This window comes from Dipodomys merriami, unplaced genomic scaffold (assembly GCF_024711535.1).
Source record: "Dipodomys merriami isolate MVZ:Mamm:240054 unplaced genomic scaffold, mDipMer1.0.p SCAF_12, whole genome shotgun sequence".
In the NCBI taxonomy this organism is placed as follows: domain Eukaryota; kingdom Metazoa; phylum Chordata; class Mammalia; order Rodentia; family Heteromyidae; genus Dipodomys; species Dipodomys merriami.
The window spans coordinates 39,123,221-39,141,687 of record NW_027202493.1 but is presented as its reverse complement, the minus strand read 5'-3'; the positions used below and the strand labels follow the sequence as shown (position 1 = coordinate 39,141,687).

The 18,467-nt window shown below is 40.0% G+C and overlaps 1 protein-coding gene across 2 annotated transcripts in view; it reads right to left on the bottom strand.

Moving 5' to 3' along the window:
- Window positions 1–129: 129 nt before the first annotated feature.
- Ppp3cc (protein phosphatase 3 catalytic subunit gamma) overlaps window positions 130–18,467 on the bottom strand; it is a 60,393-nt gene continuing 42,055 nt past the window's right edge. The window contains exons 9-14 of one of the 2 annotated variants that reach the window (XM_070016615.1): window positions 14,748–14,873; window positions 13,477–13,548; window positions 6,363–6,444; window positions 5,667–5,764; window positions 1,992–2,021; window positions 130–614 (exon numbers count right to left, since the gene is read on the bottom strand). In XM_070016615.1, coding sequence (XP_069872716.1) covers window positions 451–614; window positions 1,992–2,021; window positions 5,667–5,764; window positions 6,363–6,444; window positions 13,477–13,548; window positions 14,748–14,873 — 572 coding nt within the window. In that variant the 3' untranslated portion in view covers window positions 130–450. The remainder of the gene's footprint in view (window positions 615–1,991; window positions 2,022–5,666; window positions 5,765–6,362; window positions 6,445–13,476; window positions 13,549–14,747; window positions 14,874–18,467) is intronic. The other variant, XM_070016616.1, reaches the window with a different exon arrangement.

Here is an 18,467-nt window from a genome sequence, read left to right as displayed (position 1 = left end):
GAGGACATTCTTCCACAGCACCCAGCAGAAAGGGAAAAAGGAAAAACCCCTGAGTTACTAGTCTTAAATGAAAGATATCTCCTACCAAAACAAGAGAAAAGGCTGACTAGTTCAAGTCAGAAACCCAGGTTGAGGTTTCCAAGGCCCTTTTATTATGGGAAGGTTTCTTTTATGTATTAACAAGACTTCACATGTATATCTATAACAATCAGATTAATTTTCAAAAATTAGGTGAAAAGAACAAAACAGATGCACTTTTGATACATTTTTGATATATACTGAACACATCTAAAAGAATTTATAAAATGTTCACCTTCTTACAGAATAAAGGCAGACTGAATTCTGAATAGACCTCCAGGTTTAAGTTATTTTGAGTTATTTTTGTTTCATTTCCCACTTATAAGTAGCGTTGCTCGTCGGGTTGCGGTCCACCTCAGCAAGATTGCATCATTACTGAGCTTTCTTCCTCTGGATGCTCCTTTGCACAGCCGAGATTAGGGGTTTCATTGACATATCGGGGGACACACTACCAAGTCGAGGTGGCATTCGCTCATTAATTCGGTCCAGACCTCGAGCTTCTTCAAAACTCTGGATTTTGTGCCCAACTGAAAATCCTGTGATGATGGAGGAAAAATAGGAAAGGGGGGAGTAGAATGCTTAACTAGGCAGCAAAGCAATAATTTAACCAAGTGGCCCACAACACAGAAACCCCCTAAGAAACACACAGAAGTGGCTATGGAGTACCTATCTGGTGACAGTACAGGCAACAGTGATTGAATCAGCCCTATCTAAATGACTGCTTCCAGGCTCAAAAGGCAGCTGAAATAAATCTTCATAAAAGCTCATGGATAACAATGGCAGAAACAGACCTGACAAAAAGCTAACAAGTTCTTAATCTCAATATGTTTGAGATTTTTTAATGGGCCAGAAACATATGGATGTTACAAAAAAGACATTAGGAATATAACATGTTAAACCCAAAGTAGTTGCTTTAGGCACAAACAGGGCATTGGCCATTAAAAAAATCTTTGTGGGAAGTGGCACTATGGCTCAAGTGGTAGAGCAGTCACCTTGAGCTGAAGAGCTCAGGAACAGCGCCCAGGCCCAGAGTTCAAGACTCATGACTGAAAAAAAAAATCTTTGTGTTGAGGATATCTTGTACAACCAGGAGCTAAAACCATCTACACAGCTTCTAGATATTGTCTTTCTGATTCAACTTTGGATTCTCTTTTGAACCACTCTTCCTAATAAAGCCATTACACTTATAACAAAGGTTTGTGTATTTTCACGGTTTTCATTCACATATTCATAAAGTTTTGCTTAAAATGTTTCCATAAAAACATTTACGATAGGAGCTGGGAAGGTGGCACAGTGGTAGAGTGCTTGCCTTGCATGCCTGAGGCCCTGGGTTCGATTCCTCAGCACCACATAAGCATAAAGAAAAAAGCCGGAAGTGGTGCTGTGGCTCAAGTGGTAGAGCGCTAGCCTTGAGCTGAAGAGCTGAGAGACAGCACCCAGGCCCAGAGTTCAGGCCCCACGACCGGACCCCCCCCCCAAAAAAATTTTTTTTAAGATAATTTAGCTTAATTGCCTTAGGGCACATAAGAAATGAAGCAAACTAAATTCATCTACTTTTGCTTCTGCTCTTGCAAACCTTTCAAGTGATGAGTGGAGTGGCTAGTTAGTCTGACTCTGCTAACCAAATAGTTGGCTCTTGTATATGCAAAGGATATAGGACTAAACCACTTGGCCTTTCTCATTACCAGTTGCACAGTTTGTAGTCATTGCATTCAAACTCAGAGAGCCCAGAAAAGACTTAAAGCTTTCAATCAAATACATAAAAATTTTAGATATGTTCATGCCCAGGAATAGCTATTCCTCTCTTCACTGTGACAGCCCTGGTGATGCAATACAAGATTGAAATGTTGACCAACTTCTCAAAAGTAGCACACAGATACACAAGCATGTCTATCAGAGTAAAGTGGTCATACCTTCCTGGGACCGTATCGCCTGGACTGTAGCTGTAGAGGACAGGAGCAGCAGCATGCAAAAACAAAGACAGAAGAATGAGTACATCAGCAGCACTGCTAACAGCCACATGTCCCAGGGTTCTACCTACTACTCTGTCCATAATAAACCCAATGCCTTAGAGAAACAAGAGGACTGAACTAAATTTGGTGAGAGGGAAAACTAAATTGGGTAGGTAAGCAAGACCTTAAGTAGGGAGAATTTCTAATGGAAAACAACTAACTGCTAGTTTATGTTCTGACACCAAATATCAATTACTTATCCAATAATTTGACATCACAAGTGCAAATGTGCTTATGCATGCACCAGCAGTCTCACAGACTGGCTCTTGCTCACAGCTGGTGCTCTACCTCTTGAGCCATGCCTATAGCTCAGCATTTTGCTGGTTCATTGGAGATACAGTGTCATAGACTTTTCTGCCTGAAGTGACCTTGAACTGCAGTCCTCTAGATCTGTCTCCCAAGTAGCTAGAATTATGTGAGCCACCCACACCTGGCTCAATTGTCTTTAATGACTGAATTAAAAAAGAGTGACCACTGAGTAATAATAGCCTAGCATTTAGAAATAAGAGAAAAATGGACTACAAGTGAGGAGTTATTTCTTGTCTAAGAATAGACTATTAGGCCAGAAAAGGCACAGACAATTCAATTCTGATATAAATTCATGTACCTTTCTGGATTGGAGATATGGCAGAGGCTGACATGACAACCTATATGGCTTCAGTTTATTGTGCAAGAAAACAGGCCAGTTGCTACGAGAGCCTTCCCTTCCTTCCTTTAGTGAAAAAACTGAAGAAATTAAAAAATCACCAGGTAAATGTCCTTGTCTGTGCTTTGTCAGACAGTAAAACCTTAATACATGAAAAAAATGTAGCAAGGAACATCACAGAACTCATCAATTCCTTCTGTAGCAATTTTGTGAACAAAGGCAGGGCTTGTGCCTTCCCACAGTGCATTGCAGATACAAGTGTCAAGAAATGACAAAAAGAATTCTTCAGTGTTGACCTAATTAGTTAAAAATAGGCCTGGAAGAATGTGTATTACATTGTTTTGGACTCTCATGTTTTATTTTATTTTATTTTGTTGGTCGTGAGTCTTCAACTCTGGGCCTGGGCTCTGTCCCTCAGATCTTCAGCTCAAGGTGAGCGCTCTATCACTTGAGTCACAGTGCCACTTCTGGTTTTCTGGTGGTTAATTGGAGATAAGAGTCTCACAGGGACTTTCCTGCCCAGGCTTGCTTTGAACAGTGATCCTCAGATCTCAGCATCCTGAGCAGCTAGGGTTACAGGCGCGAGCCACCGGCAACCAGCCTCTCTGATATTTTTGTACTCTTCCTGCCTCAGCCTCTTAGTGCTGAAGATTACTGGTATTAAGCCAGCATGCCCAGGTAAGAAATGCTTTCTGCAGTGGCTATTAAGACAGCAGCTTGTCTTAAGGGATATTATAAGAAAAGTAATATAAAACTAACATCTTTACTGAAATGTCACTCACATGTAATAAAATTCTATTGTTTAAAGTATAAAAGTCAATGATTTTGATATATTTAGAATTGTGAAACCATCACAATTTAGAAAATTTTCTTTACTCCCAAAAGGAATGCCCTACTCATTAGCAGTCACTTTTCATTTTGCTCCTCCAGCAATACCCCTTGATGCTAGTCAACGACTACTCTACTATTCTGTCCCTACATTGTCATTAGTGACTGCTTGCACTTAACACATCTTCAAGGGTCACTTGTATTCAAGCATGAACTTACACTTCATCCCTTTTTATGGCAGAAAATATCCATTAGATATACTATATTTTGTTTAAGTGAAAAACATTTAACTTGTAGCACTTTGGGGCTATATGAAGAATGCTACTGAGGAGAATTTGTATACAAATCTGGGGGACCCAAAACCAGGACTGTTTGCTGGGCCATATAGTAACTCTCTTTAATCTCTTTAAATCATTTGAAGAAGTATATTTTATACCATTTTATATTCCCATATGCAGTATATGAGACAGTGCTACTTCCATCTTTTTTCTGGGTAGTTTATTGGAGACAAGAGACTCATGGACATTCCTGCCCTGGCTGGCTTTGAATCACGATCCTCAGATCTCAGTCTCCTGAGTAGTTAGGATTACAGGTGTTTTCACTTTCTTCATAGTACCATTTACAGTACAGAAGTGTTCAATGTTGACTGGTCTAATTTAAAACTGCTTTGTTCTTTTTATCTTAGAGTCTTTGTGGATTTGTTTTTCCTCTTGATTTCTGATTTTCCTCTTTACTTTAGCTACAAGGAACGCTGCAGTCAAATCTGTAGTTGTATTGGCTTTCCTTTTATTTTCTTTCTTTTCTTCTTTGGCAAGAGAATTTTAGAACTGATCCTCTGAAGAGGTAATACTGAAGAAGATACTGGCTGCAGGCAGAGGCAAATACTCTCCCTGATTGAGAAACTTAATTCTCCAAATTGTTCTCATTACATGCACAAGGTATATCATGAGCCTGAATCTGAGGTACATAGTATAATTCAGTTTGTTTCTCTTTTTTTTTGGTATGTCATGGGGCTTGAACTCTGGGCCTGGGCACTGTCCCTCAGCTCTTTAGCTCAAGGTGAGTGCTTTACCACTTGAGCCACAGTGCCACTTCCAGTTTTCTGAGTGTTTTATTGGGGATGAGTCTCTCAGCCTTTCCTGCCTGCTTTGAACCACAATCCTCAGATCTTGAGCCATCGGTGCCCAGTTTTAATTCAGTATTTTAAGTTTACATATGTATAATTACCATTTAGACCATTATACATACATATAATATGTATATCTAGCTATAGAGATATCTAGATATCTAGACATCTAGATATCTCGATATATTTATATATCTAGCTATAGAGAGATATATTCCCAACACTAAGAAGTCCATCTTGAGTGAATATCCTCCTATCAGAGAAAGCACTGGGAAGTGTACTGTGGCTCAAGTGGTAGAATGCTAGCCTTCAGCACAAAGAGGCTCAGGGACAGCACCCAGACTCAGTTCAAGCCCCCACCACCGACAAAAAAACAACAAAGCACAGAGAAAGCACTGTCTTCAGTCTCTCTTTCTCCATCTCTTGCCAGTGATAAGTCAAATATATCAGATAGGCTGTGCTCTCACATTTTTAGATTACCTCATAAACGCTGAGATTCAATCATGTTGTTATATGAACCCATAATATATTTTTTATGGCTGAATGGTTTGTTATATAAATATAACACAATTTACTTATCTGTTTTACTATAATGGATGTTTGGTTTGCTCCTAGTTTAGAATTATTATAAACTCTTCTCTAAGTTTGTGGCTTGCCTTTGCCAAGTCTATGAAATATTTTCATGAAAATAAATTCATTTTAATGGAATTCAACTTACTCCTTTTTCTTGGAAGACTAGTTCTTTTTGTGTCCTAAAGGTGCTTTGCTTACCCCAGTGGCTACTCTCGACACTTCCTTCTAGGAGTTTTATTGTGTTACCATTTACACTTAAGTTATAATCTATTTTGAGTTAGTTTTTGTATACAGAAGAGGGAAGTCCAAAGATTCACCTTTCCAGCAGATGGAGAGCCTGTGTGTTAGCAACATTTTCTGACTGAGAGGCAAGTGTGCACCTTCCACGGGGGCCCCTACTCACCTTTCTCAATGGTCTGCCGTCCTCCTGAGAGGACACCTAGGGGGAGTGTGCCTGAGGAGGTCAGGCCCTTGAGAGTCAGCACACTCTCACTCTCTTCCCTGCAAAGGAACATGGAAGCCCTGGTTAATGCCAGGGAACCACACTGCTCAGCAAGTCAATGACACTCAGTAAAGTAAAAAAAAAAAAAAAAAAAAAGCCACAGAAGAATCGCTTTCCCTCCCTCCCTTCACCCTGAATCAAAGGAGGAAAGGTTTTTCTGAAATATCCTGATTTTAAGCAATCGATCCGTTTTTGATCAGAGGGCCTGAAAGCTAGGTGCTATTTTGCATGCAAAATTCCATTTGACCACTTAACAACCCTGTGAGCTTGGTCCTATTATCTGTATTTTACAGACTAGGAAACTGAGGCACATAGTATTACACTGCTAAGAGAGAGTCAGAATTGAACACAGGCACTTTGGCTCTGACATCCACACTACACCACTACCTACATTTCACTACATCTACGCCAGTATCAAGCAAATGTTTTCCAGAACAATGTTAGTCATTTCAACATGGAAGTGAGGTTCAGTCTGCATTCAATTAAAGATCTACAGTTCCAATACCAAATTTTAATCCTAAACACACTACTCTAAATCCATATCTAACTTTCTTTTCAAATGCCTTTATCCCACACTAAAAACAGGCATCTCCTTACCGAAGAATTGAAAAGACCCGTACCATCTTCCCAATGGCTCTGATCTTATTCTTGATGATCTCTTTTCGGACTGCAGTGCCTCCTTAGAGAATACAAAGATTAAGTGAGTTAAAGGAATGAATGTATTATAGGCTGGCTTTAAAAAAATGCAAGACGGGCTGGGAATGTGGCTTAGTGGTAGAGTTCTTGCTTCTCATGCATGAAGCCCTGAGTTTGATTCCTCAGTATCACATACACAGAAAAAGCCACAAGTGGGTATAGCTCAAGTGGTAGAGTGCTAGCCTTGAGCAGAAGAAGCTTAAAGACACTGCCCAGGCCCAGAATTCAAGCCCCAGGACTGGCAAAAAAAAAAAAAAAAAAAAAGAGCAAGATGAACCCAGGCACTGATGCTTCATACTTGTAATCCTAACTACTCAGGAGGCTGAGAGCTGAGAATTGTGGTTCAAAGCCAGTCTAGCCTGGGCAGAAAAGTCTGTGAGATTGTTATCTCCAATTAAGCACCAAAAAAGCCAGAAATAGAACTATGGCTCAAGTGGTACAGTGCTTTCCCTTGAGCAAAAAAGCTCAGGGACAGTGTACATGCCCTGAGTTCAAGCCCCAGGACTGGCATGCACACACAGATAGACAGACAGACAGAGACACAGACACAGACACACACCAAGATAAAACATTTTTCTTATTCAAAGAGAAATTAATTTAAAAAATCAAGTTGGGCATGGGTATAGTGACTCACACCAGTCATTTTAGCTCTCAGAAGGTAGAGATGAGAGGATCATGGTACAAGGCCAGCCTGTGCAAAAAGGTTTGTAAGATCCCATCAGAAGATAAGAAGCTGCATGTGGTGGTATAGATCTGCCGTCTCAGCTACATGGTATGTCTAGCAAAACTCTATCTCAAAAATTACCAAAGCACAGGGCTAGAGGAATGGACCAAGCAATAAAATACTTGCCTAGGAAAACCAACAAAAATAAACACCAATAGCCAGAAGAAAAAAAGATGAAGAAGAGGGCACAAAAAGACAGTGGATCTGAGAAAGCAGGGATTTTTTTGAGGTTCTGAAATGTAGAATACAATGAACATACACATACAACATACATACATACATACACACACACAGCAAATATGGTTGATGTAGATCTCTTTTAGGAACGCATGCTGTGGGACACATTAGGATTGCAGGGTTTGGTATGCTAAAGGGCAAGTGATCATTTGAGCAGTTGTTTTCTGAATTAAACACAGTGTTCAACTGTCTTAAAACTTAAATGTTGGGACTGAGAATGTGATCTAGTGGTAGAGTGCTTGTCTAGCATGTGTGAAGCCCTGGGTTCAATTCCTCAGTACCATATAAACAGGAAAAGCTGGAAGTGGTGCTGTGGCTCACATGGTAGAGTGCTAGCCTTGAGCAAAAGCAGCTCAGGGACAGTGCCCAGGCCCTGAGTTCCAGCCCTGGGACAGGCAAAAAGAAAAAAACAAAAACAAACAAATAAGACTTAAATGTCCTGGGGTTGGGAAGGTGGCTCAGTGGTAGAGCACTTGCCTTGCATGCATGAGGCCCTGGGTTCGATTCCTCAGCACCACATAAGCAAAAAGAAAAAAAAGCCGGAAGTGGCGCTGTGGCTCAAGTGGTAGAGCACTAGCCTTGAGCTGAAGAGCTGAGGGACAGCGCCCAGGCCCAGAGTTCAGGCCCACAACCAGACCCCCCCCCACACACACAAAAAAAGACTTAAATGTCCTTTCATCTACAAATCTTCACTTTCTTACACCATGAGTTATTTCCTCTGAATTGTATTGCAACTACACAGTATAAATTACAAGTATGGGTAAGGTATTCTTTATTTTTAATTTTTTTTAATTTATGGTAAAGGTGATAAATGGGGGTGGGGGAGAGATTCTTCTCTATGGCTTCCCCTCTCCTCCTCTTAGACTTAGGAAATAGTCCACACATGAGAAGCCAAGAGCTCAAAAGTCAGAAAAAGAAACATGAGCTTTTCCCCTCACTTTGATCTCTCAATCTGCTAGGTCAATGCCAGGTGGAGAAAACACAGACATTACCAGTGAATGAGAGGAAAGAAAGCTGTGAGAAACTGTTCAACTACCAATTCAGAACTTCTAACCAAGGAGCAGAGGCAGGGCAGAGTCTTAAGCTCTTAGCACATTTCAGTTGGCTATCTTTCTAAAAGCTAGAAATGTAGTGACCTTAAGGGAGAAGAGATGCTAAGAAACAAGGAGATAAAATCAAATATTAGAAAGGAATATAAATTATATGGAAGAGAGAAAAAAAAATCAAAGTGAAATGCATTGAGAGCAGACTTATCTTTATTAGCTCCTAAGAGACAGCCCAGTTAGGACCCATGACAGAACATTAAATGCAGACACTTTTTGAAGGTTGTTCCTTCTATTTCTTAAAACGTTACTGTTTCATATCCATTAATTTTCTTTTCTCTTCTCTTTCCTTCTTTCCTTCCTTCCTTCCTTCTTTCCTTCCTTCCTTCCTTCTTTCCTTCCTTCTTCCTTCCTTCCTTTTTTCCTTCTTTGCTTCCTTCTGTTGTTGGTCATGGGGCTTGAATTCTGGGCCTGGGTGCTGTCTCTCAGTTCTTCAGGTCAAGGCTAGCAAATCTATTACTTGAGCTACAGCGCCACTTCTGGTTTTCTGGTCGTTTATTAGAGGTAAAAGTCTCATGGACTTTGCTGCCCGGGCTGGCTTTGAATTGCAATCCTCACATGTCACCCTCTTGAATAGCTAGAATTACAGGTGTGAGCCACCATCACCTGGCTCTTCATTTATTTTTATCCAATATTTTCTAAAATTTTTATTTTCATGAAAATAAAATTCGATAAGAAAAATATCATTTTGGAACAAAGTAAGAAATAAAAACAAAGGACAAATTCGGTCTAAAATCTTTTCTTTCTCCCTCCCTCCCTCCCTTCCTGCCTGCCTTTCTTCTTTTCTCTTTTCTTTTCTTTCCTTTCTTTTCTTTGCTGTGCCAGTCCTAGGGCTTGAACCCAGGGCCAGGGCACTGGCCTTAAGCTTTTTGCTCAAGGCAGCTCTCTACCATTGAGCCACAGCTTCACGTCTGGCTTTTTAGAGGTTAATTGGAGCTAAGAATCTTATGGACTTTCCTGCCTGAGCTAGTTTTGAACTTTGGTCCTCATATCTCAGCCTCCTGAATATCAGGCTAGGATTATAGGTGTGAATCACAGGCGCCTGGCTTAAATCTTTCATTTTTATAGTACTAGAGTTTAAACTCAGGACCTTAGTCCTGTTAGGCAGGCACTCTAAGGCTGGCCCTTTTTGGAGCTGGTATAGCTAGAATAATAGACTCCCAGTGCTCTGAGGTCTGACAAACTTTTCTGCCTGGGCTGACCTCAAACTGCAATTCATCCAATCTCAGCCTCCTAGGTAGTAAGGATTATAGGCATGAGCCACTAGCACCCAGCTACAAAACTGAGTGAAAACACATTTCTCTTTGGCCTGATCCCTTTTGTAACTTGGGGGCAGTTCACACCTCCTTAGGCAACCTAGTGGTCCTCTAATCCTGGGAGGTGCCATACTGATATCAAACTTGTTTTGAACACCTGATTGACATAGTGTACTACAGCCCTGAACTCCTGTATTCAAGCCTGATCTTCCTGCCTGAACCTCCTGAGTAGCTAGGACTATAAGTGCTTGCTATACTCCACTGTCTTTGCTTAATGTCCTCTCTTATATTTTCAGGGGGGACATTTTTCTTTTAAGGCCTAAACCTTCATAATTTCAAGTTTACTTGTCACTGTTTTTCATTTCTGTTGTATCACAGTGACTTTGCTTAGGGATTTGATAATCCTTATTCCCTCATGATTAAGAATAAGATACTAAGGCTAGATTGTAGTGTACCCCTTTCCTAGCAAAGGAAAGGTATTGGGTTCAGTTCCAGAACAACTGAAAAAAAGCAAACAGTTACCCTCCCCCCAAAAAATCCCTAAAACCCAAAACAAAACATTTAGAACTACTGGATGGAACTGCTGCTTTGGGCACTGTCTTAAGGGACTGGGTGGTCCTTTTTCTGTGTGTGAGCATTTCACCTGTTTTTGACAAGGTAGTGATAGCCTTAATTTATCCCCAGTCCAGAAACTTATTGTTTATGCTTTTAAAAGTTCAGCCTCCTGCGACTGGGAAGGTGGCTCAGTGGTAGAGTGCTTGCCTTGCATGCATGAGGCCCTGGGTTCGATTTCTCAGCACCACATAAGCAAAAAGAAAAAAAGCCAGAAGTGGTGCTGTGGCTCAAGTGGTAGAGCACTAGCCTTGAGCTGAAGAGCTGAGGGACAGAGCCCAGGCCCAGAGTTCAGGCCACACGACCAGACCAAAAAAAAAAAAAAAAATGTTCAGCCTCCTCACAGAATCAGAGGGAAACAGGGGAAAATATACAACAGAGGGGTCCATGAGCTGCACTGGACATTGATGAAAATGAACTAAGCAACTCAAGGGCAGTGATGGGAGGGAGAGAATGAGAGGGAAAGAGGGAACAGCTGACACTAAGCAAAAGGAAAGAAATGTACATATCATCCAATGTTGAAGAAATAGTTGTATTCTTTAAGCTCCTGGAATTCACAAACTTTATAGACCACATGATAATGACAATTTGCCTTGTGAGGTTAAAATGTGTTTGTGACTTTAACTAAGTATCACTATCCCAGGGGCTGGGAAGGTGGCTCAGTGGTAGAGCGCTTGCCTTGCATGCTCGAGGCCCTGGGTTCGATTCCTCAGCACCACATAAGCAAAAAGAAAAAAGCCGGAAGTGGCGCTGTGGCTCAAGCGGTAGAGTGCTAGCCTTGAGCTGAAGAGCTGAGGGACAGCGCCCAGGCCCAGAGTTCAGGCCCCATGACCGGACCCCCCCCCCAAAAAAAAGTATCACTATCCCATAATACTGTCAAATTTGTGAAATGTATGTAATCACTTAATCTCAATAAAAATTATTTTTTAAAAAAGTTCAACCTCCCGATTTAGAGAAACAGGTGCCCAGTGGCAATCTGGACCGTTAGCTGACTTTCAAACTGATTTGATCCCATTTTATTATGGTAGCTTACCCACTCACCACTGTCCTCAGTTCTTAGTTCTATCAACTAGCTCCAAACTCAGTATTCCCTATTTCTTTAGCTTTCCTGAACCAGTTACATTAACAACACTAACACATTTGTTTTTAAAGTCTAAAAAGTTTTATCCAAAATCTTCCTATCTTTGTGGGCATACTTTTTATACTTATTGTGAAATATAATAAACATTCAGAAAAGCACACAAAAATATACAACTCAGTGATTTATTAAGAAGCAAATGACTATAAAACTACCACTCAGGTCAAGAAAAAGAATGGTGCTTGGCACTTGGAATTATCCCCACTGGCTCATCCTACTACATAATAATGTGTCTCTTTCCCCAAAGGAAATATTCTCTTTTCATTGGAACCACTTTCCTGACATTCTTTATAGGTTTACCATGTGAACATGCATCTATAAGCAATACAGTTGTCAATTTTATGCAATTGGATCGAATATGTACTTTTTTGACCTGGCTTCTTTTGCTCAGCATTATGATTTTTTTTTATTAGTAAGTTTTTTTATTCTGAAAATACTGTGGGGTTACAAGTACATGAGCAAGGTAATGAGTACATTTCTTATCAAGCATTGTTGCCTCCTCCTTTGTTTCCCCTTACCATCCCTGCCCTCCCACACCCCTCTCAGCATTATATTTGTAAGATTCATCCATGTTGCTGTAGTCCTTTTTCATTGTCATAATCTATTTCAATATATGAAGTCCTTGCAATTGATCCTTTTTACTGCCATAGTCATTTGGGCTAATTCTAATATTTGGCTACCAAGAATATTCCTGTGCATTTTACTGTACATATTTATATTTCTATTATGTATATTTTGACATTATAATTCTCAGCTACAGGAAATGCATGTTCAATTTTCAATAACAGTGTGGCATTGACTATTAAAATAGATACAGGGCTGAGAAGGTGGCTCAGTGGTAGAGCGCTTGCCTTGCATGCATGGAGGCCCTGGGTTCGATTCCTCAGCACCACATAAGCAGGAAAAAGAAAGCCAGAAGTGACGCTGTGGCTCAAGCGGTAGAGCGCTAGCCTTGAGTTGAAGAGCTGAGGGACAGTGCCCAGGCCCAGAGTTCAGGCTCACAACCGGACCCCAAAATATAAATAAAATAAAATAGACACATTTTAAAGCCAGGCACTGGTGGCTCACACCTGTAATCTTAGCCAGCCTGGGCAGGAAAGTCTGTGAGACTTTTTTTTGTAGCAAAAATAGGAGATCTTTTCTAAAAAGTAAAGAAAGCATAAAAGGGTGGGGGACATGGCCCAAGAGGTATAACATCTGCCTAGCAAGTGTGCAGCCCTGAATTCAAACCACTTAACACCCACCAACATACATTCATCCATGTATGCATGGGCTCTCTTTCACAGACACACATACACACACACACACACACTTCAGTTTGAGAATAATGTATATCATACAATATTGAGTCTTCCAATAATCCATGGATGAGATTTTTTTCAATTTATTCAGATCTATTATAATTTCTCCAATAATGCTCTTCTATCTTATTTTCTTATTTACTCTTTTTGTGCCAGTAATGGGGCTTGAATTCAGGGTCTGGGGACTGTCCCTTAGCTTTTTTTTGTTTAAATTTGGCACTCTACCACTTGATCCACAGCCCTACTTCTGACTTTCCGCTGGTTAATGGGTGATAAGAATCTCACAGACTTTCCAGCCTAGTTTGGCTGTGAACCTCAATCCTCAGATCTCAGCCTTCTGGAGTAGCTAGGATGCCTGGCTCAAATTTAATTTTTATACAATAAACACTGGACGTAGAGCTGTGGTTCAAGTGGTAGAATGCTAGCCTTGAGCACAAAAACTCAGAGACAATGTCTAGGTCCTGAGTTCAAACCCAGTACTAACATAAAAAAACAAATCAAGAAGAAAAAATAGCCACACAATAAACAACTGTTTTCTAGTAAGACCAAGAAACAGAGATGGGGACTGGGAGAGAGAGTCAATATAAATTAAAATCCAAACCAAAATGTCTCAGTATTTTTAGTTCAAATGAGGTAAAGTTTACCTTCTGTTTCCTCCTCAGAAATCAGTTCATCAGAAGAGCATATGGTAAGAATGTTAACTAACATCTCTGTCACTGTACAAAACAAAATAATTCAAAATTTACACAACTAATACAGCATTTTTCTCAAATAATGTAGGTATCTAAAATTAAGATAAATGTTAAACATGAATAACTATCATTGTATTATATTAGCTATAAAAATGTCATTAAGTATAGGCTAACAGGTTCTGAGAGAATTAGGGTAGATTACTTGCTCCAATGAAACACTGGAGTCTTTGAGAGTTCTAATTGTGGAATTATGTAGTCAGTTGTTCACAGTCTTTGACTCAGATACACATATGAAAAATATTTTTTTCCTATTTTGCAAAGAATTACATAAATAAGTCTAGGTCCAAAAGGTCTTACTCTGTATTTGCATAGCTCACTTAAATAGTGTAAAAATAAAATTCAAGGACAATAAACCCTGTTAGATTTAAATCTCTTCAGCACTGAGGAAATCACAGAGGGATGGTACAGTGATTATTACTTTAACATCTTGATCACAGTAGGACTGTTACTTTAAATTGATACTAAGAATAAATTAAGTGCCACTTAAAAATCTCTGTAGAGGGCTGGGAATGTGGCTTAGTGGTCCAGTGCTTGCCTAGCATGCATGAAGCCCTGGGTTCGATTCCTTACCACATAAACAGAAAAGGCCGGAAGTGGCACTGAGTCTCAATAGTAGAATGCTAGCCTTGAGCACAGAGAGGCTCAGGGACAGTGCCAAGGCAGGACTGAAGTTCAAGCTCCAGGACTGGCAAAAAACAAAACAAAACAAAACAACTCTGTAGAAAGCAAAACAAGGGCTAGGAATGTGGTTTAGTGGTAGTATGTTTGCCTAGCATGCATGAAGCCCTGGGTTCGAGTCCTAAGAACCACATAACAGAAAAAAGCCAGAAGTGGTGCTGTGGCTGAAGTGGTAGAGTGCTAGCCTTGAGTAAAAGAAGCTTAGGGACAGTGCCCAGGTCCTAAATTCAAGCCCCAGGACTGGCAAAAAAAAAAAAAAAGAAAGAAAGAAAGAAAAAGAAAAAGAAAGAAAAGAAAAGAAAGAAAGAAAGAAAGGACGGAAGGAAGGAAGAAAGCAAGCAAGCAAGCAAGCAAGAAAACCAAAATTAGCACCCATTTCTGATAAACTTGAGAAAGACACTTGAGAAGTACCAGGTGCTTATGCAATGTAAGGGTACTGGGTCACTGGAGGGCTGGTGTCTGGACAGATGCTATAGTTCTCTTACCTTTTTCTCCAACAAAAGGCAAAGACCAAGTGAAAACGTCCATAAAGTTTGGAAGCCAGTAGGGGTGTGGAGAAGAGTTAAACTGCCTGATGTTCATGACATTGTTTTCGTATTTCAACACTGCAGCTAAAAAAGAAAAAGCAAGAATACTGGGCATAGAAGAATGTAACATGTCAACTGGTATGCCATGTCCAACTGTGAATCTACTATACAAATCTGAGGGACTTTCTTTCTTTTTGTAAATCCAAGACTAAGTGCAGTGCAGAGGGAAAGTATTAAAGCATTTTACATGGTTTATGTTTTTAAGAATCATCCCAAGAAACTAAGTTATCTGAAGAGCTCATGTAATAAAAGTATAGAAGAAATCAAGTTCTGAAACTTCAAAAGTGCACCTACAGAGAATTTCCGGTTGCACGTGAAAACAATTTACTTTCATATACCAAATGCTTACAAGCACAGCTCCTCTTGTAGAGCAATTATTACTCATCAAATGCATACAGTCTTTTTTGCCAGTTCACTAGCCACAGATAAACCTTTTTACATGCTCTGTTTAAGTTTATATATAGCAATTACCAATCCATAGTGGAGGACACAAAAAATGGAGCAATGTACAATTAACGTTAAGACTAAATCATCTCTGCATACAATATAGATTTTTAAAAAATGCCTGTTTCTCCCATTTACAGTTAGCTTATTGCCAGCATACTATAAATGTAAACTAACCAACCAGTTCAAACCATTGAATGCATGGTGATGAAATTGATTTTGTTTATATTGAAAGTGTAAAAACCCAAGTTAGCCTCCATCATCAGCAAAGTTTTTTGCACTACTTCGAATGATTCTTACTGTAGATATAGGATATGGTACAACAGCTCTCTGGAAGGGACAGATGAAGGTTATCTCCTAATATCTTCCTGTTTGAGCCTAGTATTCTCAAAAGTTAAGCTACTGTTTAAAATATACACCACTGACCATAAGGAAAGTAGAACCTCTAGTTCTTAAAAATGTAACCATGGGGGCTGGGAAGGTGGCTCAGTGGAAGAGCGCTTGCCTTGCATGCATGAGGCCTTGGGTTCAATTCCTCAGCACCACATAAGCAGAAAACACCAGAAGTGGCACTGTGGCTCAAGTGGTAGAGTGCTAGCCTTGAGCTGAAGAGCTGAGGGATAGCGCCCAGGCTCAGAGTTCAGGCCCATGACTGACCAAAAAAAAAAAAAAAAAAAAATGTAACCATGGTTCTCATGTAATTACCCCATTACATTCATCTGTATGTATTTTGTGTAAGTGAAGTGAATATGAAACTAAGAGCAAGTCTGTCAACCTACACACAAAAAAGAAGTGGGTTGTAGATCTCACTAACAAATGATAAGAAACATTAAAAACCTGCTTTTGGGCCAGGTGCCATGGCTCATGCCTATAATCCTAGCTACTCAGGTGGAGATGAGGAGGTTGCAGTTTGTGGCCAGTATGAGTAAAAAGAAGTTGTTGAGAATCTCAACCAATATAACCAGTAATGGTTGAGCAGTGTCCTGAGCCTATTATCTCAGCTACAGAGGAAGCACAATATCTGGGCACAGTGATATGTGCTTGCTATACCCGGTGACATGGGGAAAATCAAATAGGAAGACTGCAGCCAGGGCCAGTAAGACTCCAATAAAAGCCATTTGCGACAGACCAATAGCCAATATTATACTTAATGGGGAAAAGCTACAACCAATTCTTTTAAAATCAGGAACAATGTAAGGATGCCCACTGTCTCCACTCCTCTTCAATATAGTCCTGGAACCCTTAGCCAGGGCAATAAGGCAAGAAAAAGACATTAAAGGGATCCGCATAGGGAAAGAAGAAGTTAAACTATCCCTTTTTGCAGATGACATGATACTATACCTTCACGATCCCCAAAACTCCATCCCCAAACTCTTAGAAATCATAAATCTCTTCGGCAAAGTAGCAGGATACAAAATAAACCCACAAAAATCAGTTGCCTTCCTGTACACTGACAATGTACAAGCAGAAAAGGAAATAAAGGAAGCAACCGCATTCACAATAACCTCCCCAAAAATAAAATATTTAGGAATTAACCTAACCAAAGATGTAAAAGAACTATTTAATGAAAACTATAAAAAGTTAATGAAAGAAATTACAGAAGACACTAGGAAATGGAAAGACCTCCCATGCTCCTGGATAGGCAGACTTAATATAGTGAAAATGGCAATACTGCCAAAATTAATATTCAAATTCAGTGCAATTCCTATTAAAATCCCAAATGACGTACATCTCTAAAATACAGAAAACAGTCCAAAAATTCATACAGAACAACAAAAGACCTAGAATAGCTAAAACAATTCTAGGGAATAAAGACAACATGGGAGGGATATCCATGCCGAACTTCAAACTCTACTATAGAGCCATAATAACAAAGACAGCATGGTACTGGCACAAAAACAGACCTGAAGACCAATGGAATAGAATAGAAGATCCAGAAATAAATCTACAGGTCTACAGTCAGCTGATATTTGACAAAGGAGCCAAAGACATACAATGGAAGAAACACAGCCTCTTCAACCGCTGGTGCTGGGAAAACTGGGTGGCCACATGAAGAAGACTAAAAGTGGACCCCAGCCTATTACCTCAACTCAAAATGGATTAAAAACCTTAACATTAAACCTGAATCTCTGAAACTACTGCAGGACAGAGTAGGAGAGACACTTGAACTTATAGGCAAAGGAAGGAACTTCCTGAACAGAGTCCCAGAGTCACAACGAATTGGAGAGAGACTTGACAAATGGGACTACCTTAAAATAAAAAGCTTCTGCACAGCTAAAGCTATCGCAACCAAGCTAGAAAGACAACCAACTAATTGGGAAAAAATATTTACCAGCAATATATCAGACAAGGGGTTAATATCCAGTATATACAGGGAACTCAAGAAACTAATCCCTCTCAAACCTAACAAACCAATTACTAAATGGGCAAGGGAACTAAAGAGAGACTTCTCAGATGAAGAGAGAAAAATGGCAAAGAAACACATGAGGAAATGTTCACCATCCCTGGTTGTGAAGGAAATGCAAATAAAGACAACCCTGAGATTCCACCTTACCCCAGTCAGAATGGCCCACATCCTCAAGCCAGCCAATGACAAATGCTGGAGGGGATGCGGAGAAAGAGGAACCCTATTACACCGCTGGTGGTAATGTACACTTGTACACTTTGGAAAGCAGTCTGGAGGGTCCTCAGAAAGCTAAATATTGACCTCCCTTATGACCTAGTCATACCACTTCTAGGCATCTATCCTGAACAACAGGAACCAATATTCAAGGACACATGCACCTCCATGTTTATTACATCACTGTTCACAATAGCCAGGATATGGAAACAACCCAGATGTCCCACCGCAGATGAATGGATCCAAAAATTGTGGTATCTATACACAAGGGAATATTATGCAGCCATTAGAAATGATGAAATAATGACATTTGCAGGGAAATGGATGGAACTAGAAGAAATCATATTGGGCGAGGTAAGCTAAGAGCAAAGAGACAAACGGTACATGGTCTCCCTGATAAGTGCATGTTAAATCCAAAAATGTTAGGTGATACAACGAAATTAACAGGACTTAAAAAACAAAGGACTTCCACTCATATGGTCGAACCACTACTAAATAACCCCATGCTGCTGATCACATGTATGCTATATATGTGTACACCGGAGGGGAACCAG